This window comes from Camelus dromedarius, chromosome 4 (assembly GCF_036321535.1).
Source record: "Camelus dromedarius isolate mCamDro1 chromosome 4, mCamDro1.pat, whole genome shotgun sequence".
NCBI lineage: Eukaryota > Metazoa > Chordata > Mammalia > Artiodactyla > Camelidae > Camelus > Camelus dromedarius.
Window position 1 is genome coordinate 62,234,249 of NC_087439.1, and position 25,513 is coordinate 62,259,761.

Below are 25,513 nucleotides of genomic sequence, written 5' to 3' on the forward strand. Positions count from 1 at the left end.
TTACCCAGAAAGATCTGGATAGTCTGTAATAGCAAGTTATGTTTTCTTTTGTCTTCAGCAGGAGTAGGGTTCAAAGACGAAATAAGTTGTAGATAATAAAGATATAGTTCTTTGCACATCTGAATGGCAGTGTGTAAAATTCAACCCTGCCTCAGAGAGTGATTTTAATTTTTAAACATGTTTTCATCTTAGATACATATCAATCATAAGGCAAGTAACTTTATCTCTGTTTAATAGGTAAGAAAACAGACATATATGAAAAATTAGGTGAATGTTCACATGGCTACTTTGCAGCACAATTGGGGCCGATCTCTACCACTCCTAATCCTTAGCTCTTTTAACTAAACTAGCAAAGAGCAATCTGAACCCAAAGACTGTATGTGGCCTAAATATGTTTTCAATATGGCCTTTCATCCAACATATTAGAGAGAGGGGAACTGATGGCTTTTACAGAAAGATAACATCCCGTATCACACAGATGATAAGTAGAAGATCTAATGACAGACAGGTTGAAGATATAGAAATCAACAATCTGGAGGGAAGTGTAGGCACTGGCCAGCATGGATGCCTGGAGGGCCCTGATATCCTTGAATAGTGAAACTTAGTCTGAGTGGTCTGTCAGAGATGCCAAAGTATACGTGGTCACTGGGGAATGTATGGCCAGCTCACTGAGGGATTCCTCCCAGGAGAAGGGTAATAGGGAGATAAGCATGAGAACAGGGGGATAAGGAGAGTAAGATGGGCAGCAAAAGTCTAAGCTGAGTTTGTGGCAGGAAAAGAAGTAGGAGCAACCTGACTCTAGCTCACAGGAATCCAAGCTGTAGGGTTGTGCCTCTTGTTGGGAGCTGAGGGGACAGGTTAGATGAAAAGGAGCAAGGAGATGAAATTCTGATGGTTTGATAATATAATGCCTTAAAAATATAAATTATTTTTAAACTCATTTTAAGTAATATTACTAATAAAACAATTCAGACATTTGAAGACACAAAATTAAATTTCAAATGCAAAGAAGCAAGGAAACAAGAGATGTTTTCATTTTAGTAGCTAAAAATTACACTCAAGAAAAGGCAATATACATTTGATTAAAGTATGTCTTAATAAAATCATTCAAGCTCTTGTAACCATCATTCAAGCTTTTGGACCTTCTTAAAGTTAGCCAAAAATTAAAATCTCCAGAAAACAGTATGAGAATGTTAAGCATGGTAGCAATTTTATATTTTCTAATAAACGATTGCATAGTTTTAATGTAGCCAATAAACATTTTATTTTTCTTGAATTCTGTACCAGAGGTTCCTCATCATAGCCCTAGGCCTACACCTAGGCAAAACTCCTGCAGGAAGAACGGAAAGGGTGTTAACAGCAAACACGACTGAAAACTGAGTCAGTAACTTGGTGTGTCAAGAACTCATTTGGAGGTGAATTACAAGGACTTTCTATCCATTATCTCATCTAAGTTTCACAACAATATTAAAAAGTAGGTCATTGTAGCTATACTTGATGTATGAGAGTTCTGAGTTCAAAGTGTTTAGGTAAGGTCCAGGTTTATAGCTGTCAAAGCTGGCATTTAAACCCAAGTTTGTTTGACAATAATGGCTGGATTTTTTCTTCTAACTATATTTGAATGATCTCCTAAAAACTTATATTTTAATTAAATAATTTCAATTCAGTAAGTCTTTGTAGGTTTAAAATGGAAAAAAATAATTCCCTGAATGTTTCCAAATGAATCTTTTTTTACAACATGACAATTGGTGGAAGTCTTTCAAAATTTATCTCAGAAACAAAACCAATATTTCCATTAGTGTTATAAAAAAAAAAAACAAATGATTAAAAATCATTTTCAGGTAGCTTTGATGGTCTCTTTACCTGTCCGACTGCTCTGTCTCTTTCCAAGGAGGTCAGCATTTTCTGCTTCAGTAAAGTGTGGTGCTTCTCATGTAACACCCTTATAGTTGGTTCATAAGATGCATAATGTAACTTCAACCTATGAAAAATAAAGGGCATCTTAAAGGGTAGTTGAATTAAATCAGTGATTTCCATCTAACATCTGAATCTTTTTTTTTCTTTTTTTGCATTGGAATAAAAAATGAATAACTATATAAAGGTCAACACAACAGAGCTAAGAAGTGTAAGAAGTATTATTTGGCATGCAACTTCCCTGCAACCAGGACGGAGCGGGGTAAAGTCACATTTCTCTTGAGTTAACTAATAATCTATTTCCTTCTGTGTATTTTAGTATGCAGTTAACTAATTCTCTATTTCCTTCTGCATATTCGAGTATGCACTCAGAAGTTGCTATTCTTGAGAGAAAACAAAGTTACATTTTCTTTAACTCAGAAACAGTTTTCAAAAAGACTGGCTACAAACAATGGATGATTAAACAGAGTGTCATTCAAAACAAAATAAAGGACTGTCTTAAAAACAAGTATGATTAAGCTCCTATTAAGAAACTTAAGTCTAAAAATATTTTGATATCTCATAGGAGAAAAATTTATCTCAACATATAACTTTAAATAATCTATTTTATTTGAAAGTGCCTTCAAAATAATTTTTTACTTTTTTGTCAAAGTGTAATTTATATGGAGTAAAATACACAGGTCACAAGTATTATAGTTCAGAATTTTCAGAAATATGCATACCCAATTAATCCATATTGTTATCAAAATATGGAGCGTTTCTAACATTTCAGTGAAACTGGCTTCTTTCACTCAGGAAAATATTTTTTAAATTCTTCCATGTTGTTGTATATATCAATAATTCATTTCTTTTTATTGTGTGTAGTATTCCTTTGTGCATACATTTTACAATGTGTTTATCCAATATTCTGCTGATGAAGAACTGAGTTGTTTTCAGTTTGGTGCTACTATGAAAACCGTTTCTATGAAAATTCTTACACAAGTCATAAAAGATATTTGTGGTTATATATCTTTATTTCTCTTAGAAACAATAACTAGGAGTTTAGTTGCTGGGTTGTAATTTATACTTAAAACAGCAATATATGAGAGTCCTGGTTACTTTACCTCTTTGCCAACATTTGGTGATAAGTAGTATATCTAGGGTTTGACAATTATCAATTTTATCAGTTTATTATATTTTGAAAACAACCAATTTTGTTGATTTTTTTCTTATGTTTATAATTTTGCCAGTTTATTGGTTTCTAATCTTATTTTTATTTCTTTTTCTTTCTTTGTGCTTAATTTGTTCACTTTTGAGCTTCTAAGATACAAAAATACAAAATTAGATCGCTGGTTTAAAATTTCCTTCTTTTCTAATAATAAGCTATCAATTTCACTTTAAGCACTGCTTTGGCTGAATCCTATGAATTTTAATATTGAATTTTCAATCATTCAGTTTAAAATATAATCTAATTTTGTTCCTTGATTCATGGATTATTTAGAAGTGTGTTATGTAATTTCCAGGTATTTGGGACTTTTCCAGAAAGCTTTTTGTCATTGATAATTTAATTTAATTTGGTTGTGGTCAGAGAACGTATTTTGTATGGATATCAATTCTTTGAAATTTATAGACTTGTTTTATGGCTCAGCATATGACCTATTTTGGTGAACATTCCATATGCATTTGAAAAGTCCAAAGTAGAATTCAGGAAATGTCAATTATTCTCAATTAATTTATGTCTTGTTCTGTAGACTTGAGCATTTTTTGCCTATTTTTCAAGTAACTGCTAAAAGAGAAACGTTAAAATCTCCAGTTATAACTGGAAATATCTATTTTTCCTTTCTACTTTATTAGGTTTTGCTTCATATATTTTCAAGTCTCTTATACCTTCTTGATGAATTGACTCGTATCCGTATGAAATGACCTCTTTTTCTCTGTTTCTCAGGATATCCTTGACGATGTTATTTCTGTAATCCTCCTCCTCAAGCCCTGTGGGCTTGCAGAAGTCACCCTGCTACCCTAAAAAAAGGTATCACTTCAGCTGCACTGCAAGCTGCTGCAGACACCTTTCAAAGCTTACTTTTAGGGCAAGTCTAAAACAGTTCCTTCTCTAGGACTAGAATAGCTCTGTTCCTCTGGCATGGTTTATCAAGGGTCTTAACTGAATGCTCAGAGTAGTAAGTGAGGTTTGCCATTTTGGCTGGTCAGAACTACATCTGCAATCAATGGAATCTGCATGTAGCTCACAGTTTCCCAGGAGCTGTTCCTTGCAGGCCTCATATTCTCTCACCACATATGTCCACAACTTAGTATATGGTCAAAGAATAAAAGGAAAAACTTTTTCTTAAGTTTCTTTTCACACACCAACCTCCTTTTGTGTACAATGTCTGCCTAGTCAGCTCATCAAGACTACTGTCTAATTGGGTTCCACCTCGTCACACTATTATCTGAGGAGTTACTCCATGAAGAAATCTGGGGTTATCATACTGCTCACTTTGTGTGTTCTCTTCTCTTAGGCATCACAGTCTCACTCTGCAATTTTCCAGCATCCGAAAAACTGCCAAAACTTTTGTCCAGTTTTGTAGTTCATTACAGTTGGACAGCTTAGTCCAGTACTAGTTGGAGAGCTAGGTTTATACCAGTTACTCTGACATGATTCAACACAGAAGTCTCCCAAAATAATACTAAATTTGTTTTATTTTTGTTTTATTTTTAAAAATTAAAACAGTCCTCATTTTAGACAATAAATATTTTCATGAAAGTGTTTAGGAAAGTTGTTGATTTGTAAATCTTCTTTCTCTTAACATAATTTTTATTACACTTCACTGATGACAGTAATAAAATCTAAGCATTAAAGTTACCATATATATTATATTATGTATAATTATATGTAATTTTATATATAAAATATTATATATATATTTAGTGGGTATTAATTCAGCCATACTCAGCAAAGCAAGTGAGAGTAATAAAATAAAAATATAAGTAGTATATACAGTTTCATGCCCATTCCACTTAATGAACTTGGCATATATACATTTTTCTGTATACTATACACTTCTATGAACACTATACATTTATAAACATATATTCAGCACACAATGTGTGCTGTAATTTGTGGGCAATTGAAGCATCACTATTATTGATGACTCTGACATCTAATTCATTCATGAAATATGACTTGATTATCCCCCATGCAAAGAGTCAGCAACACATAAATACCAATAGAGTATAAAAAGGAAACAACATTCAAAGAAACCTTCTGTTTAATCAGATTGAAAGAGTGTATCCGTTTGATATATTCTGTAAGTACTTCATATTTCACCTGCTTATAAGTTCAAAGTTTTAGTATTAATTCTGAAACTAAGTACATTCATAATAAGGCACTCATGTTAAATGAGAACTATTGTAAAATTGATAGGTAAAAGCAACTAATTACAACTTAGCTGAACAATTCAAAGAAAAAACTAAAGTTGACTTTTTGTGGTTTATGATAAAAGGAAACATAAATACATAACTGAAATATTTGAGTAAAATAAGACATAGGGAACTCTGACCCTAACTTATCCTAGAATCAAAAACATCCTTCTCTATAGCTGAATTATTATACAATGGCACAATTACTAGACAAGATGTTCACTGACGACTGATTAACTTCACTGGTGATTAACTTCATGACTAGCTTTGCTGTGACTCTCAGGACATCACTTTTTTTTGTTACAGAAAAAAAATTAATGATTCACCCAGATCGTTAAATAGATACATTATTCTTAATGATTAATTATGGAAACAAACGCTACCTTAATATACACTAAATATAATCCTATTCCAACATAATGTGGGCTTCTTCACTGGGACCCCTAAGGTTTACAAAAAGTATAATCTGAAAATGCTGAATTTTTACATGAAATAAATAACAGCATTCCCTTTAAACATACTAGGAAATTTAATAAGTATGATATATTTTTAAACATATGCTAGAGTCTCAAAAAAAAATTTAAAGCCTCAAACAACAGTTTACCAAAGAATAGAACATCCAAGCAGCAACAGTGAACAATCATATTTCAGCTGCCACAAATGGACACAAAGGTGCTCTTAGACTGTCATCAATCCAAGCAACTTAAGTACTGAAGGCTGCTTGTATCAGCACAGAGAGTGGAAATAGAGCCAAATCTGAGATTTTTCCCATGAAGAATACACTGTGATTCAAACTAAATGTGTATGTGTACTTACACACACACACACACACACACACACACACACACCCACACACCCCTACTAAAATGCTTTTAGGCTTTTCCTCCTGCCAAACGGGTTATCTCACCCTGATGGCACAGCAATTATTTATCTTCGGACAAGAAAACACATAGCTATCTTTCCAGGACTTCTATGTGACTTCAAAAGAGCCACAGGCCTCTTTATTGTCCTGAGAGTAGAATAATTCCCAAATATAAAAGGAAGCTTTTAAAAACAAAATACAATATACAGTTCTAAAAAAAAGAACTGGGAAGTCTATATGAAATAGTATATATTTAACACATACTTTCACTATTATGCAAAGTATTTATCGTCCGTTATGTTCCAGACCCTGTATTAGGTACTTATACAATCACCATTTTTACAGATAAGAAGCAGAACAACGAGCACACAAAGGTAAGTGGTGGAGCCAGGCTTCCAATATTTAACTGACTCCCAAATCCGAGCTCCTTAATTGTCTCTGGGGATCTTGAGAGCAAGGATTTAAACTTGCTCATCTTTGTATTAAACACATAGTATAATACCTGGCAGACAGTAGATGTTCAATAAATGTTCAGTGAAAAACAACCTGGAACCTTCTGAGATAGCCAAGCTGCTTAACACAAATTAAATAGCTCTTTAATAAACATGCCAACAAATATTATCGGCTTACCCTTTGAGGTCATTAATTAATTTGTTTTTCTCCTGGACTGTTCGCTTGTGGTGCATTCGATGAAAATCACGTACTTTCTGAGTTTTCAGCAGATCTTCCCTAGCCTTGCTGAAAAATAAAAATAATAATAACTTTAAAAATCACTGATAATTTCTTTTTGAAAATTATTTACTTACCAATTCAAATCCAGTCCTAAGGAACCCAAAGGACAATCGAAAAGCAAAGATTCTATTATAATTCTCACTGAACTATCCCAATCAACATAACATATATTGGGGTGGGGGATGAACAGGCTAAAACCTGTAGTTTCAAAAATATCTTCATTCACATTTCATTTAAATAAAAAAAATTTAAGGTATGCTGCCACAATAACCTATCGTCCATCTATTTCCAAAGACAATTTGTTTAAAAAATTGAAATACATATAAAATAAGATAATTCAAAATAATTAAAAATAAAGAAAAAGACTACAAAATTTAATTCTGAACTTGCTAGAATATACGGTTAAGTGGGTTACTTAGTTCTGAAAACTGTGAAAAAGAAAGCATATAAGTTCTAGAAAACCAAGATTTTATTCTGGTAATGCATATGAGAAATAGTACACTGAATACAGATCATATTACTAGAATAATTGGTAGCTTAGTGAGAAGAGTCTTCAATATCAGGGTTGTGATACAGAAGCATTCTTCAACTGCATATATCTTCTGCAGACCCCTGGCATAAAGCAAGCAAGAGTACTCTTTATAAGCCCAGGCGTATGCGAAAAATTAATGGGAATGATTCACCTACCTCTACAATGTAAGTTAGCTTTATTATAATAATGTAAAAGGTAATAATGTGAAAGTAGTTATCTAACAGCCTGAGTTAACTGACAAAGTTCTACGCATTCAGATTCTCACGTTCTGATAGAACGGATAGACTGAATTAGACTACTGACATCTCACAAAAGGATCAGAATGGAATAAATCGGCTTCATGTATTTCAAAATTCAGATTCATATGAAATAAATGCATGCAATAGATTTCTGTTTTAGGAGCTACGTCATTGCACTCACTGAGGAGTGGTGGCTTGGATAAAGCCAAAGTAGTGGTATGAGTTTAGGTTTTCAGGCTTCTAATGGAGCATATTATGATCGTGAGACTTCTTGCTGCAGGATCAAGTCACACATGGCATATGGTGAAAGTGTCTCACCCATTCTTCCAAGTTTCTGTCTGTCACCCTACCACCTCCCACTTTTTCTGGATGACCTGTATTGTTCTTCATTCTACTATTAATGGTGTAGTCTTGATCACATGTAAATAAACAGTGTGTCACAGTACATCACAGTCTAACCATCTAATCCTCAGATTCATTTCCATGTCAACAATCTTGAAGGCACAAGAAAATGTTGATTAAAATATTCAGACTTGAAAAATCATCTGTGAAATATTCCAATTATTAGATAAACGTTCATTCTTTCCAGGTTTTAACTCTCTCTGTGTGAGTGAAGATGCCAAAAAAAGAGAGAACCCCTCTGCCACCACAACGTGCCTAATGAGTAGAGTAGTGAGTGAAAAGGAGAAGGGAGATTAAGTAGAGTGACTGGAAAAAATAAATGGCTGAGTTGACATTTTGTTGTGAAAACACAAAAACATCACCTGAATTCTCATTCCTTTAGGAAAGTATGTAAAGTGGATTAGATACAGTCTTACACACAGAAAATAGACAATGAATGTTACTATAATCATCATCATCATACTACTATTACTATTTAATATAATAGAACTGGTATATTCAATTCCTCTAACAGCTAGATTTATCTACCCAAAATAGGGGGCATGCCAGTAGATCACTATCTTCTAATGGACCAAAAATATCAGTACACATGATTAACAGTAACACTGTATATCTTATTTAAAAAATTTAAACGTGATAAACATCTATTTTGAGTCTACTAAAACTGTCTTATTTCCAACAACTTAATGAATTATAGAAACTAGCTTATGTTTTATTTATCTTATCTAAAATGTAAAAAAAGGTTAAAAAAACTTAGAAAAATAATGCTGCAAAGTTTCTTAAGCAAAACCACAAATGTGTAGCATTGCGTCAACTCACTGTTTTAATATACATTTAAAGGCCTATTTGTTCTCATCCCAGGAAAGCAAGCACAGGAATTGATCGAAGTGTTAGACCTTAAAGTTTTTCTGACCATTAAATTGGTTTTCAGGGGCTTGCTTTCTGTTTGCACAAATGAAGTCTACTCAGTAAAATAATTTAAATTCATTTCATGGTGATGCTTCTCCTATTATGACCTTCCTGCTGCCCATCTGCTTAATAAAAGGAAAATAAAAGTTGTGCAATGAAGTTTAAAATATTCATATAACCAATTAATATTTAAACCACATAGTATTTTCTCATTATATTAGTAGAGCATCTTAGGGTTAAAAAAAACTTTTATTAAGTCACATATCAAATACAGTAATTCTATTTCAAGTATAATAAAGTAAGAGTTATTCAGGGAAACATTCTATTTAGATTTGTCTATCATAAAGAACACACTTCTTTAATGCTTTTCTTAAATGAGATGGCAGAATGACAATTAAACTCCTCCATTTCAGGAAAGCAGCACACCAAAATTTATACTTAAATTATAAAATATCAAGATACTCATATTTTCATCATACTATAAAAGCACTGTCCCCAAAACTCCACGTTTAACATACAAATGTAATTTAATAATGTACTCTAAAAAATTACTTCTAACTGAATGCCCAAAGTAAAACAATTTTTTATTAACTGAATAGTTTTAACTAAGTATTTTAGAGTGACTATTTAATAACAGATTTATTGGGTTTTTTGTTATCTTAATTTGACAAAAGGTAGCACATAAACATTTTCCTGTTTACATGCACCAAAGTAGACCATCTTTGTCATGTATTTTTCTTACTTGCAAATTTGAATCAAAGTAATTTCTGATAACAGTACTACATAATGACCAATTATTTCATTGTCTTAAATTGGTTATAAATAAATTAGTTTAACCCACTAAAATTAATATTGGAATAATAGTTGGATTGTTGTAATTCAACCAGATTAGAGGCAAACTTTCACTATATTCTTAACCAAAAAAGAAGGGTATATCCATGTCCAGAAAAAAAATACCTTTTTAATTTAACAAGCAATTACCTAAACACTAAGGCATGAAATTTTATGGGCCTCACAATTATCTTTTATTTCCACAGTGTGTGTTTCTGAAAGTCGTTAAATTAAATGGGTCTTCTGAAAAGCTGTGTACCCTTTGACCTTTTATAGAAGTGAATTTTGTGAGTGAAATTAGGGCCCATTAGTAAAGCACCTAATTTTTCCTAAATATTAATTGCCATTTAGTTTTCTTTATGTCTATATTTTCTGGTAGAAGATAAAAATCAAGCATTTCATTATTTTTAAAATGGTACATTTAAATCTAATTAGTAATCCCAGTCAGTTTTATTTTCTGCCAAATCTTCAGAACTCTCAATAAAACTCTTCTGGTCTGCATTATATTTCCTTAATGTAAAAGCCCAGCAAAGGAAGACAGTCCTCTAAACAGGACAAGACAGCTTTAGCAAAAGTTATTTAAATGCCCATCATGAAAAGAAAATGTTGCCTACTCTTAAAGAATACTATGAAAGGGGCAAAAATCAACCAACCACTAAGAATTATTAAAAGCTTAACTAAAGAGCCAAAATGTTATTATCACACATTGACTTAAGCCCCTCATATTTCCAAGCACAGCTATAGGTCTTGGGGATATATTGAGCACAAGACACAGTCTCTATTATATGGAGCTCACAATGTAACAACAAAATGTATACATTAGATAATTAGATGTACAAGGCACAAATTTCAAGCTCCTTCATGAACAGAGTATTAAATTAAAGATACCCGAATGAACGGAGAGAGATATCGTATAAATAGAAGACTAAAACACTTGTCAAAGTTATGTAGCTAAGACTTGTACATTTCAATTTATGTAAATTATAACTTAAAAAACTGTAAAAAATAATATAATAACTGGGTATGGGGTAGGATATGTGTGGAGACAGAAATGAAATAAGAATGGCAGAAAGTTGATAAATGTTGAAACTGTCTGACAGGCCCATGAGGTTCATTATTCTATTCTGTTTACTTTCTATATGCTTGATATTTGTTTAGAATTAAAAAGTTGATATATGTAAACAAACAAACTGCTCTGTACTTGCCTTCTGGGAGAAATACCACTTTGGGGTGTTTATTCACTGTTACTGCTGCTGCTAATAATAAGGTTGATGAAGATGATAATGCTATTCCACCCACTTAATAAACTGTGCACCAGGTACAAGGTTCATTATACTGTGATGGGTAAGACAAGCACAGTATTTGCCCTCCTCAAGTTTACAGGAGGGTAGAGAAAATGAATACAGAAATAAAACATATATAACCATAAACTGTAGTGATGCTGTGAAAAGGGAAAAAAGAGGATGCTATAACACAGAATACTTATTAATCTTATTGAGCACTTACCATGTGATGGATATTGTATTAAACGCTTTAAAATGATTCACTCAAGGATAGGTGGTATACCTCATTTACACATGAGAAAACAGATCGTTACATTCTTATATCTAATAAATGGCAGATAGCATGTATTTGTGTTGCTCTATCCATAATACCTGATCTAATATCAGTATCTGTTTTGAACCAAAGCTTGAGTGGGGTTAATAAGTAATGCAAAATTTGAGAACACCAGATGTTGTCCTTTCAAGAACCTAGTTGTCACATAAGGAGCTACTTTGATGTTGTTACTATGTTATAACCAGATAAGTCAACCCATAAGAAGGTGATACAGGATATAATGTTCTCCCTGCTTCCATTGCATCCCTCCATCTAGTCTATTTCTACACAGGAGCCACCTTACATCATGCTTCTCCTCAAAGCTATCCATTAGCCTACAATACCACTCAGAGGAAAAAAGCAAAGTTCTAACAAAGGCCTCTACCATTACCCCTGGATTTAGTCACCATGGTCTTGCTCGTCCTCTAACAAGCCACACTGTCCCTACCATACACTCTTTGTACTTCCTTTTCCCTCTGTCTGGAATTCCCTTTTCCTAGGTTTTACATATGGCCTTCTCCCTCAGTTTCTTCAGATATCTGAGAGGACTTCCCTCACCCCCTGTATAAAACAGCCCATCATTTATCTCTGTCTCCTTTACCCATGTTAGTTTCCTTTATAGCACCTACCACCACCTGACTGGACACATTATAACTGTCAACATCCACGTGTAGTTAGTGGCTATCTTACTGGACAGCACAGGCTTCAAGAGCTTAAACAGTGTGGAGGTAAGAAGCCTTCACTGAGACAGAAGTAAAGGCAGAACAGAATGTTCTCACAGAAGCTGAAGAAGAAGAATGGAACATAGGATGCACCCTTGAGTAGAATAGATGGGGTGAAAGCCAGACTATGGGACGCTATAATACAAGTACAATGATGCTTTTAAGAGTAAGTCATCAAAGTGAGAATATCTGCAATGTCTACATTATTAGAAAGATACATAAAATGCAAGTCAAGATACAGGTTTCTACTTAATAAAACCTGTAATTGTTTTTATGCACCTCAGGCTTAGGTGAATACTGTGGCATGTCAACTACCAAATAAAACAAGGTTTATGAAATAGTGTCTTAACCATGAAAGATATTATAACTCTAAGTTATGATTTTTAATCTTCATTCAACTAATAGTTATCTGCAAGTGTGTGAGAGGTCACTTAAATTATAGACCTCTGTATTTGAAATAATAATTGGTCCATGTTTCAGTATAAAAGTAGTTATATTCTATTTTTCTAAGAGAGAATATAAAACTACTGCTTATATCATTCTTCTCTAGTGTCTAGCATATCATATATTATTAAATCTTTTTAATAATTCTGTTTTTCCCTTAAAAAATCTATAAAGGAATTTTCCAGTTATTCCCTAAACTTTTTTTTTCCAAGGTGTAACTGACCCCATAACATTATATTAGTTACAGATGTACAACTGGCTGAGCAAAACCTCTGTTTTAAAATCGGCATTGCTTACAGCAGAGAAAAAGTCAATTTCTTTTTTAATTATAGCAATTCAAATGATATTTTTGAGTGATGTACTTTCCCTTTTCATGTCTTCCTTCATGCTTCACCATTGCTGAATTTCAAAAAAAAAATACTGTGATAATTTTTAAAAATCTAGGGATGACAGCCTTTAGAGATACTGATAGCAACAGCTGACATTTTCAAAGAACTTTGTGATTTATACAGCTCTTTAACAGAGATTGTCTTGTTTAATTATCACATCAGTCCCTAAGAGTTAATAATATTATGCATAATTATTCCCAGTTTAACAATAAGAAAACTGAGTTAATAAGTAGCAGAACAGTGGAAGGAAGCTAGGTATTTGAACTTTAAGTTCAGTACTCATTCCATGGCAACAATCCCCTAGATAAATATTAAGCTTACAGCTATACGATTTCACTGATTTTTCTATACATCACTAAATGCTACCAGTTTAAGCAAGATAACATATAGCAGATCTGTAACTGACTCTTTTTACATATTAAATATTAATTATTGTTAGAAAAGTATTTAACATCTATACTTATCTTGCTTTAAGAAATAGTCTTAATCCTAAAGAAGAAAATTTTAATGCAAATTTCATAAAGAGAATCCCATGTTTATCATTAATTCCTCCTGGAAAAATATCCTCACAAGTCAAATTGAAAACCTTTGTGATGAAACATTTCAACCTGGGGCAAACTTGTAGCATGAAAGATGTAGTTGTGGGAATTTTTTTTACAAAACTTAATTCTCCATTTTCTAAGAATGAATCCAACAAAATTAGGCCACAGGGACACACTTCATCAAAAGGTGCTGTGAAGCACAGTATGCTTAATATTCATTCAATGATATAAACATCTGGCACTGACTAAGGGTCAAGCAGCTTTCCTTCAAATTTTCCATGTCAGGTAGATTAAAGTAAATAAGTGTTTTCTTTTTCTAATTTGTATAAGCTTAGTTATATCAAGTAAGATAGGTTTGAGAGATAACCATAGCCCATTGAAACTTAAACTATATTTTATAAATATTTAGTGATCTGATATTTTAGTAAACACAAACAAGAGATCATTTTCATTTGAGTGATATCTGTTTTAGTCATAGTTTCTTTTAACATTAAGTTAATAACTCACATGGGTAATAGTTTATATGGTTTTGATTATAGTTATTAAATATAATATTCAATAAATAACTAGTTATAAAAAGTGATTATTTAATATAACTGGGGCAAAACTCATTGCACAAAGAGGCTCTATTCAAAAGAAATTAGCAAACTCAAGCAATAATTCAAAGGAGATCAAGACCTGAGACAGTTTGCCAGGCAGCACTCTGAAAAATTTGCTGTGTCAAATTCCCATTGCATCCATTATGTATCTATACAAAATCACAGTTAGCATCAGGGCCAACAGTGCAAAAACCACTTCTGAGAAATAGAACCAAGAATAGAGAGAATGCTGGTTCTAGTAACATCATTCTGTGGATCATCATAAACTTCTATTTAAAATGTAAAATCCCAAATAGTACATCCATAGATAATGTGAAATTTGTATAACTTGCAAAACTTATTTCTATAAGTGCATAAAATAACTGAATAAATGATCATATAAATTATCTTTCATTTACCACCACCTTTTAAAAGTAGGAGCTTATTTTAAATGTTTCTTTTACTTTGCAATACAGTCTTGTTTCTTTGCACTAATCTTTTTTACAAAGATCTTAGAAATATGTCCCTACATGGTAGTTCTGTTTATCTAATTTTTAAATACAATTCTTTCACAGAGAAAGTCCCTCTTTAAATGTTTAATAAAAATTAATGAGCAAAGCATGAACTGTCTCTACTTCATATTTAAGCATCGATTTTTCATCTAACATTGTCTGAGATAAGTAGATTCACCCCAAGTCAACGCATTCACATATTTGTCTTTGCCAGAATAACACTGCCCATTTATCTAAATTCGTTTGCCAAAAGTTGAATGTCTTTCATTAATTTTACAAAGGAAGAAACATGCAGAGAAATTTGGTTTCAGTTAAGTTTCTCCTCTGTGCATAAATACATGCTAGGAAATTACAAAATAACAGTTTTCTTTGGGGAATTTCAAATACTGAAATTCCTCTACTGAAACTACACTAGTTCCTTTCTTTCTCTATGCTTTCTATAATTTTATTATTATTTCAGAAACCCGTTTAGCCTCATAAGGGAAGAATTCCTCAAGCCATGATAAGATTATCTAAATACATAAAGAAGCTAATGTTACATAACAAATATACAACCTCCTACACAACCCTCTGCAAGCCACTCTTGCTGGTGAGCTGCAGTTGTGATAGCTCTGGTCATCTGTTCAATGGATTCTCTGGTGAAGCCTTTCACATTCTTCCCAACTAGAACCGAAACATAATTCAGTTCTCCAGAACTAAAGCTCCAGTACATTAACCGTCATCCACATATTAGCATATTCAATGCCTTACTTTTATTTAATCCAAAAGAAAAAGAAAATAATTTAAAAAATAACATACTCAGCTGCTTGTTTATAGTGCTTCAACTCTTTCTTCAAATTTTTGTTCTCATTTTCTAAAAGCATATTCTGCGAGTAGACGTCTGGAACGTTCCCAACATCTCTAAGCTCAGCCACTCCCTTCTGCAGTAACTCATACCTAGGATAAAATCAAACAAAAGGCTTTAAGTTGTTTCCTTCTACTAAGCTGATTTAATTTGTGTACATGACAAAAAGTTAAGTCTTAGGTAATGTTTATAGTAATAAGTTGCATTATTACTTATTAAATTAAATGTCAATATTCATAATATATTTTTAAAATAAAATATTAATGGCTAGAGTACTAATATCATCATGGTACATAAACTATAACTTAACATTTCCTATGTTCCAAGCACAAACTCAGATACTGGTGAAATTAGCAAAAATGTCCAAGTCCCTACCTATCTCATGGAGTTTTCATTCTAATGTGGATGGTAATACATTCTATGAAGAACACAAAGCAGGATAAGAGGAACGGAGAAGATGAAGTAGAGAGTAATGGGGGTGTCTGTGCTAGGTTATATAAGTAGCCAGAGAAAATATGGCTGACAAAGCACTATTTGAGCAGGAACTGAAGGAATTGAAGGACCAATCCATGTGGATATGTGAGAGAGAAGTGTTCTTGGCTGATAGAAAAGTAAATATAAAGACCCTGAAACAAGGAGGTACTTGACATGTACAATATAAAGCAAAAAGCCAGAATATCTGGAGTATTTGGAAACGGAGCCAACTAAGAGCAAGAAGGAAAGAGGTGTGAGATAGTCAGGAAGACAGCAGGGAGCCAGAGAGAGGAATGTGATTCTACTCTGAATCAGACTGAAGCCATTGGAAGGCTTTGAGAAACAAGTGATGCTGATCAGCTTTATGTTTTAAAATGATTATTCTGGCATCTGTTTGAAGAAACTGATTCCAGAGAAGCAAGAGTAGAATCAGAGAGCATTCTGCAATAGTTCAGGAGAGACAGATTGGTGGCTTAAGCAAAGTTGGTAGTAGAAAAGATTATGAGAAATGAGTCCCTTCTGGAAATGCTATAAAGGTGGAGCCAACAGGATCCTCTTGGGGCACAGATGTCAGGTGTTGATTAGAAAGAAAAGTCAAGAATAACTCCAAGGTTTCTGGCTGAGCAACAGACAGCCACTTAGTGAGATGAGGACAAATGCAACAGGAACTGGGTGGTTGGAGAAATCAAGGAGTCAGAATTCTTTCTATGTCTCCTGGTCAATTAAGTGAAATGAACATTGTAGTTCAGGGGAAAAGTCAGGACATACAACTTAAATTTGGCAATTATCAGTAGATAGAAATTCTTTAAAGTCACAAGATTGGGTGAGGACAGTTAGGGAGTGAATGCAAAGAGAGAAGTAAGGAAGTGCTAGGATGATTTCAAGATTGGGAAAAGAAGGAAATACTACCAAATAGAGACAAAGAAAAAGAGGAGGCAGTGAAGTAGTGAAAGAATCGGAGAGTGCTGTCGCTAAGGGACCAAGTGAAGAAAGTGTTCCAAGAAGAAATGAACAACAGTGACAAATGATGGAAGGAGGATGCATAAGAGGAGTACTGAGGATCAATCATTGAATTTGGCAATGTGAAGTCACTGAAAAAAGTTCTAGTAGAGTCACAGAGATGAGTGTAACTAGAGTAGGAATGAGAGAGTAGGAAATGAGGAAGTAGCAACAAACTCTTTCAAGGAAATGTGCTATAAAGCAGAGCCTAGGAAATCAGATGAACCTAGAAGAGAAAGTGGAGTCCAGGGTGTTTTTATCTTTTTTGTTTTAATATGACACATTAGTGTACATCTGATTGCTTATCAGGATGATCCAGCAGAGGGAAAATGTAAACAATGCAGGAGAGAGAGGGGACAATTGCAGGAGTAATGCCCTTGAGTAGGTGAGACAGCTGGGATCCAGTAAACAAGAGGACAGCTGGCCTTAGATGTGTGTATGGCTCAGCGGCTGTGAAGCCTGAGAACAGAGGTAGCAGGTCGGTAGAGAGGAGGCAAGGGTTGTGGTACTTCTATTATCTCAGGGAAATAAGGAACATCAGAAAATCATTTATAAATCTGTAAATAATTGTAATTTTAATCATTATATGAAGCAATTAATAAAGTCAAATAAAAAACAACCACAGCCTAGAAAAACATCTCAAGTAATAGATACTAACAAAGAAATCACTACAAGGCTTGCTAGAGTTAAGCTAAACATTCGTTTAAAAATGTTTATTACCAGTATGTTCATATTATAAATCTTAACTGTATTAATATATTACATACATTAGTAGCCATATGTTTTTGTATTACATACTTATCTGATATGAAAGAGAACCCCTGCAGAATATCCAAAAGATATTCATATCAATATTAAATGATAATTGCCACAACTTATAAAACAACAGATAACCATTTAATCCAAAAAAAATCTATTTTCTATCCATATTTGGAATGTGCTTTATACTCATCTCAGAAGAGAAGATATAAAGATTGATTGAAGTATTGAACCATACTTTTTCTGATCATAAAATTGGTTTTCAGCAATTTGCTTTAATACAGAAAAGTCACTAAAGAAAGTCTTTCAATAAGAAAAAAAGTGATATGTAGTCCTTTAAATGAAATGTTATGTAAATAAATTAATATGTGGTAAAATAGTACAAATCAAACATACAACCTACATCATGTATATCCTAGAACATTCAAAAATCATTTATCACACAAAATTTCTACCATCCATATAAAATTATCAAAGATGACTTTAAACTCACTAAAACTGTTATAATCTCCAAACTCCAGAAATATATTTCTCAGTAAAACCTGCCTTTTCCTACATAAGGTTCTTTTTGTTATTTTGGTGTGTGCATGTGTGTTTTTAAAGAAATATCCTGGCCATTTTATTTCTTCCTCTTTATTTGCTCATCCTTGGAATAAGACTAAAATGTATTCAGATGGGAAAAAAGAGTGTGGTAAATACAAGGACCTGAAAATAAAATTTACTACCAACACAACTGCCAAGAAATTATCGCCATAAAATTACATTAATGGTCTTCATATTTACCATAAAGTCCCTAAACCACTTAAAGGATACTGAAATGGAGAATATGTGTATCAGGCAGAAAGTGCTTAGGCTTTCATAAGATTTGTATATATACCAAAGAGTTTAAGACCTACAGCCATAAATGACAAATAGTTTGGTAGAATTTCAGTAAACATTTAAATGGTGTCAAGAGTAAGAATTATTTTTCCTTCATGATGGCACCCAAGACATGGGATATAAAAAACAGGGAAATCAACCTGGCCTGGGTTGACGCTACTACTTACTGGCTGTGACTGGCAGACTTCCTAACTTCCCTAACTGAGCCCATTTCCTCATCCATGTAATGGAGATATGACAGTAGTTTTGTGTTACATATAGTTGTTGGGAGAAGTAAATGAGATAAAGCATGAGATCATATTGTACAAATAAAAATAATACAAAGTACTTTCCTGAGTGATAAGCCTAAGGCTTCATCTTCCTAAATATCTTTAAATCCTTCATATTTAATAAACACTATATTAATTTTGGTTATAAAATTTAAGCTATGTTAAATATTCACTTAGGTTGCCTTCTTGACAATGCAGCACTTAGATCTCTGCATATACAGAACTCAAATTTAGCATATTGCAGCATAGTAAAAGTTAGATTTATAGAAGAATTACAACATTCTTGTGTTTAACTTAATCTTGATTGGAGAAAAAAGTTCCTACATGACACATAACTGGAAGCCTACTTTAATTGAACAGCAATAGTTTTAAATGCTAAAAGAAGAACTACATAGTTGTGTAGTATTCACTGAGAATCAGTAATGTATACACAACACCACACATATGTCTCACACATACTGGGCAACATAAGGGATTTTTCCAGGGTAATTTTAATTCTAGGCTCTGTATTTAAGACCCAGCCATTCCCAGAAAGTTGTAACTGTGCAACTCACATGAGTAATTATATATTAAGCTAAATTTTATTGGCTTAAAGGAGCAATATTTACCTTTTGTGAAAATTTTTAAAATATACTACTAATTTATAACTTCTATAACTAAGAAAAAATCAAAATAGCAATTAAATATTACAAAAAATTGCATTATTACCTGTGATGGCATTTTTATTACCATCCAGCCTTCAGTGGAATGGGAGGAAAAGAAACCAAACTGGCAAGAACCAAGGATTAAATAGGAGTAAAATGGTAAAGAAAGAAATAAAGACCCTGTTTCCAAAACATTTGGCTGTAAGGGGAAGAAGAATTGGAGCGAGTGGGAGGTAATAAGAGGAAAAGGCAAAGAGCAAGAATGTATGCTCTGGGGGAGTCCTGACCTTGTTAACAGACAGCAAAATAGTCCAGTGGAGGAAAGGAGATGGTTGACATATACTCAGGAAAGGGTAGCTAAACTGCACTACCATACTTTCTCCATTTTTAACCGTTTCTTTAATTATGCCCCCAGGGAAATTATCATTGTACCCATAGTACTTCTAAAATGGTCATATAAAAATCATTGATTAAATCCACACTGCAGACATTTTTTGTGGTTCATAAAATATTAAATATATATATATAAAAAATCTTTAAAGTTTTGTATGGCCAGAAAATAAATATTTGGAATTTGCCACAAAAAAAAAAAAAAAAAAAAAAGCTTTCTGGGTCATATGGTCTCTGTTATGACTAAGTAACTTTACTGTTACAGCATGAACGCAACCACAGACAATACCTCAAAGATAAGTCACGGATGTGTTCTAATAAAATTTTATTTACAAAAATGGGGCAGGTTAGATCTGGCCCTAGGGTCTTAGTTTGCTGACTAATGATTTAGTAAATTTACTGCAATTACTTTTTGAGGAATGAAAGAACATAAGTCAAATTTTACTGCCCATTTTAAAAAAATTTTTGGAGTATTTTTTGTTTTTGCTTTTGTTTTTACAAACCAACAATAGAGAAACCTTGCTTCATCACCTTTTGTAAGATTAAATAGATTCATAGCAATGATACATTACAAGTGTTTTTCTCCATAAGAAATTATTAAAATTATATATAATATTTTATAGTTTTACTATACAGAATAAGTAAAGGTTTCTGATCAAAGTAAAAAATGTTTCATTTGAAATAAAAACATCCAATACAATATAATCTCATTACAAATAATTTGTAATCTCATTACAAACTGGCACCTAGGAAGAAGGATAAAAGTATTTGAACCGTGGTATTACTAAGCCCATATAATGAAGAGATACCTTACACAAATTTTACTCTATGATTGTAGTATTATGCTAAATGGTATGCTTACTTAGGGGCTCTATAAATCGTAATATTATTTTAGTTTCCTAAAATTTCATCTCAATTCAAGTTGCTAAATCTAAATGGACAATTAGGCAACAAGTACCTAACTGTTAAGAGTACACTTGGTTCCAATTTCGCCCAGGGAATCATTTCACATTTCAAACTGGCCAAACATGAAGCACTAAATGTCCTAACACGTATGCTTAGAAGAAAAAAGGAAACTGAACCACATTAATCTTTCATTTCATTAGTCCTGCAAATGAATCATCTACCTACTTTTACAGAAATGTATTTTCTAATACATGTGTAATTATTTCTTAGGGACATTTTTCTAAAAATCATTCACACAATTTCCAGATTTAATAGGAAGGGTATTTATTGTTTTTCTACTATAAAAATTGCTTTTTTTTCCTAAACTATATTAATGAAAAATGGTCCTTTTCATTAAATTTATTAATATTAGATATGCATTTTAAAATAACGAAATTGATTGCTCCTATGTGCATGGTCTTAGTAGATGAGAACCAAAAAAGTGGAATATAAAAATTTAATTGCAGTTGGATTAGTATAAATTACAAATTGCCCCTATGTTTAAAATTAGAATTGAACTCCAAAATACTATAAATATCTTTACATACCACATTATTCCTTCTTTTGGTAATATGCAATGGCTTTTAAAAATCAAACATTTTAATATCCAATTATTTAGTAATACTCCACTGAAGAATGCTAAGACTCTAAAAGCATGCCTGGTAACATTACCACTACAGCAAAGGAATAACGACAGTATGCCTGCTGATTTTCATAATCAGTAATTATTAAAATTTTCAATTATAACAAAAAAAACCTTACGTTTAGGTATCATTTGAAAATATAATTCAACTTACTTCTAAATGAAGGAATATTTATAGAATAAGAATCAGTCATTTTGTGAGGCGAGAAAAGCAAGTCATTATACTCTAACTAAAACAAGCCAAGTAGTACTGTTAGTAGGATGTCTTAATGCAGGAAATAATACCCTCATAATTATGCAAAAGATATTTTTAAATATTTCATAAAATAGTTTTGTGTTATATAACTCCAGGAGACACTCCATTTTCTTGACTCTTGAAAACCACCTAAATTTAAATATTTAGAAAAGACGTTTAATAAAAATTTCTTTGAAATTGATATCCTGATTGTGTGTGTGTGTGCTGTGGTTTCAGTGGTGATGATGGGGAAAGTTTCTATCCAGTGCATTCATTTTTGCATAAGCTGAATCATTCAAAGTCGTTTAAGATGATTAAAAGTATGCACGTTAAATAATGGTAGTATTTCTAGAGAACTGTTTATCCACTTAATTGTTTACCATTCAGACTGAAAGCAGTCAAGAGTTCTGGTCATTCCCATTTTGATCAGGAAATTGCAGAGAAAGTCTTCTATTGCTTCAGGTACTGCATGCTTTGAAGAAAGGACTGTTTTCTGCTCCTAAAATTTAAGTGCACAGTTATTCATTTTGAAAATATCAAAGTTTTGATTAATGGTACAGATAGGCCTTTCATTCAGTCAGTCATTCATTTTTTTGAACAATTTTGTTCAATACCATGTTCCAGGAACTATTTTAATCACTAGGGATAAACCAGTAATGAAAACAGACAAGACTCAGTCTTCATAACTAACAGAAAAGTGGATGGGGACAGAAAATGAGTAGGTAAATTAAAAACATACAGTATGGCAGATGGACTAAGTGTCTGGGGGTAAAAGTAGAGGACTGAAGCAAGCGAAGGCCAGGTATGGAGCAGATATACGTATGGAGCTGGGCTGCTATGTATAGAGGGTGATGAAGAACAATTTCATTGATAAAGTGACCTCTGAGCATAAATCTAGAGAAGAGGTAGAGTCACATTCCAGACCCAGCATTAGCAAGTACAAAGGCAGGCAAGCATGTGATTGGACTGTCTGAAAAGCAATAAGGGGGGTCAGCTTGCTCTGGCCATGGCATTTAACATATTTTTTAAAAAGAAAAAAAGGATGGATCTTTTCATTTCTTTTAATTATTATCATTATAAAAAGAAATGTGGTTTCGGTGCCTTGATTTTTAGGAACACTCTGGAAGGAATTATGTGCAATACAGGGCTCTGGCACTACTATCAAATCATAATGGAAGTCAGTCAGTCTATCAACTAGGTCAAGGGTCAGCTAACTGTCCATGTAAATAAAGTTCATATTAGAATACCACCATGCCCACTTTTACATATTATCTATGGCTGGTTTTGCACTACATGAGATAGTTAAGCAGTTGCAACAGAGACCTTATGCCCCTTAAAACACAAAATATTTCCTATGTGACCCTTGAAAGAACAAGTTTACAGATCCTTGAACTAGAAAAAAGGAGTTATTTCAGCAAGTGAGATATGAAATTGGGACAGTCATAAAAACTACCATATCACATAAGTCAGTATATAAAATAAATCAAGTAATGGGTAGATTCTTAAAACTATCAACAGCACCAGTGTCTCCGGAGTACATTCATTTTCTTCTCATTGGGCAAGAACTCACTAATCTCACTGCAGACCAGTTGAATAGTTAGAGCTATTTTCACCTATAGAAACACAGCAGTGGACTTTCCTTTCTACTTCTCCTTCCCGACTTGGTACTGGTCACATACTAAGTTACACAGAATGCTTACCTAGAAAGGCACTGAGGAAAGAGAATCTTTTTTGCCATAAAAAAAATCCTTTTCAAAAGTTCTATAAACACTTTCATGCTGATGCTGATTACTAATAGCTATTATGACAATAGAAATAGTGGTGAGTTTAAGCAAATCTGGGGGGCTACAGGAAATTCCCAACAAATGATAGGGTCTTAAATAACTTTTAAAGCTCATGCAGAATAATTTCAAATCTCTTTCCTAAGATCATTAAAAATTATATTATATAACAATGTTGATTACATGTAGGAATCTATGTCAAACAGCATGGGAGATGCCAAAGTAGCAGAGTACAGCATGCCATGCCTGCCATCCATCAAGTAGCTGCACTGTGGTACAAGATTAAAATATATAACTGTTAGGTGAGGGTATAATACAGGTAGACGCAAACATTCATTATGCAATAATAAATGTTGCCTTGGCATTTTGGGTCAATAAATTTGAATAAGATATTTTAAGATGAGATGGATGGAGGCTGAAGGAATCAGAAACATAGGAGGAAAGTGAAGACAGAGAGCTTGTACCTACTGTAGTTTCTAAAGATGCCCAAGGGCTGCTTACAGGATGCATGTATATATGATTGCAACATACAAGATTCCTGTGCTCTCAAATAAATGTGTTTCTCTTCCTGAATACACATGATACAGACACCTTGAAACACCCAAAACAGAAATCCAACCACCTTGAACTGCCATAGTTCTTACTTACACATTGAGATTTATAATCCTGTCAATATATTTATGTGTCTAATCCATAGTCCTTCAGCATTACACACACAACACACACACACACACACACGTTCCTAGCTGTACTGTGATTATAAATGTCTTTTTTATCTTTACATATAATATTCACTTAACATGTATTTGCTGAACATCATCCATATGCCAGGCACTATGTGTGTTAGGAATTAAATATGAATAAGAGATTGTCCCTGTCTCAAAGAATTGAAAGACTAGTTGAGTAAAAACAATACATGTAAACAAAAACAACAATACAGAAGCTCCAGTATTTGTGATTAGGTTTGATTATAAAAGCTGTTTATATGTCTACACAGTTACCATACACAAAATCAATAGGTACGTTTACATAATTTTAAGTTGCACTTTTATCTCAATTATATATTACATACAACTCTTATTACAACTTTATAATTAATTTAATGATGATGTTAATAAAACACCTCATAATAATCACAAAAAGAGAAAGCACTCTAAAAACCAGCAAACATGCCTCACTTTGCAGAATGCTGAATTATTAAAAAAAAAAATCCATCCACAAGTAATTCAGAAATCTGTTGGATAATAAAAGTAGCTCTAGGATGTAGCTTATTTTTGTGTATGAAAGTTATAAAGTTGCAGTTTTCTAAGTAGACAGGTTTCTAGATAGTGTGATGAGTGCAAAATTAGAGGTAGGCTTGGTAAAGTAATAGATAAAGGTGAAAAGTATTTCACTGATCTTGGGTAGGTGAATGAAGGCTTTATTAAGAAGATTATTAAGTTGGAGTTTACAGAAGAGGAAGTTCAAGGGATGAATAAGGATGGAAGGAAATTCGAGGCAAGAAAAACATCAGAGGCAAAGACAAAGAATGCGAGTTTATTTCATTCAAAGTCAAAGTCTTATGAAGAAAGGCCAAAGAGAAAGTTAAAAAGCCAGACAAAATGCATATCAAGAAGGCAAAGGCAGACAGAAGGATGGAGACACTGGTGATTTAAGCAGAGGAGCGATAAATTCAAATTTGTGTTTAAAAACCTCTCTTAGGTGGAAGAAGAAGGAAACACAGTACCAGCAGCATGACAGTAGCTCTGATGAGAGAAGACAGAAGGTGAATCTAAGGGAAACTAAGTGAGGAATGAAAGCAAGGACAAGGATATGAAATATGCTGAAAACATAAAATCCGATGGGACTCAAGGATTAATTCAATGTTGAATAGCAAAGAATTACTGGACCATACATCAAAAGTGTCTTGATATATTTTGAACTATTCCAAAGTCAGTGAGTTCCTTTTAAAACTGTTTTGTTTTTGTTTTTTGGTTTTTTGACTAGTGAGAATCAACTCTTTAATTCAAGTCAAATCAAATATAGCGGCTTGGAGAATCTATAGGCGAGAC

At 33.0% G+C, this 25,513-nt stretch overlaps 1 protein-coding gene across 1 annotated transcript in view; it reads right to left on the reverse strand.

Annotated features, from left to right (window-relative positions):
* The window catches only part of SPAG16 (sperm associated antigen 16), a 774,014-nt gene that overhangs the window by 729,897 nt on the left and 18,604 nt on the right, over positions 1–25,513 (reverse strand). Inside the window, exons 4-7 of the mRNA XM_031451824.2 lie at positions 22,062–22,180; positions 15,399–15,536; positions 6,803–6,910; positions 1,864–1,981 (exon numbers count right to left, since the gene is read on the reverse strand). Of these exons, the coding sequence (XP_031307684.1) occupies positions 1,864–1,981; positions 6,803–6,910; positions 15,399–15,536; positions 22,062–22,180 (483 nt within the window). The remainder of the gene's footprint in view (positions 1–1,863; positions 1,982–6,802; positions 6,911–15,398; positions 15,537–22,061; positions 22,181–25,513) is intronic.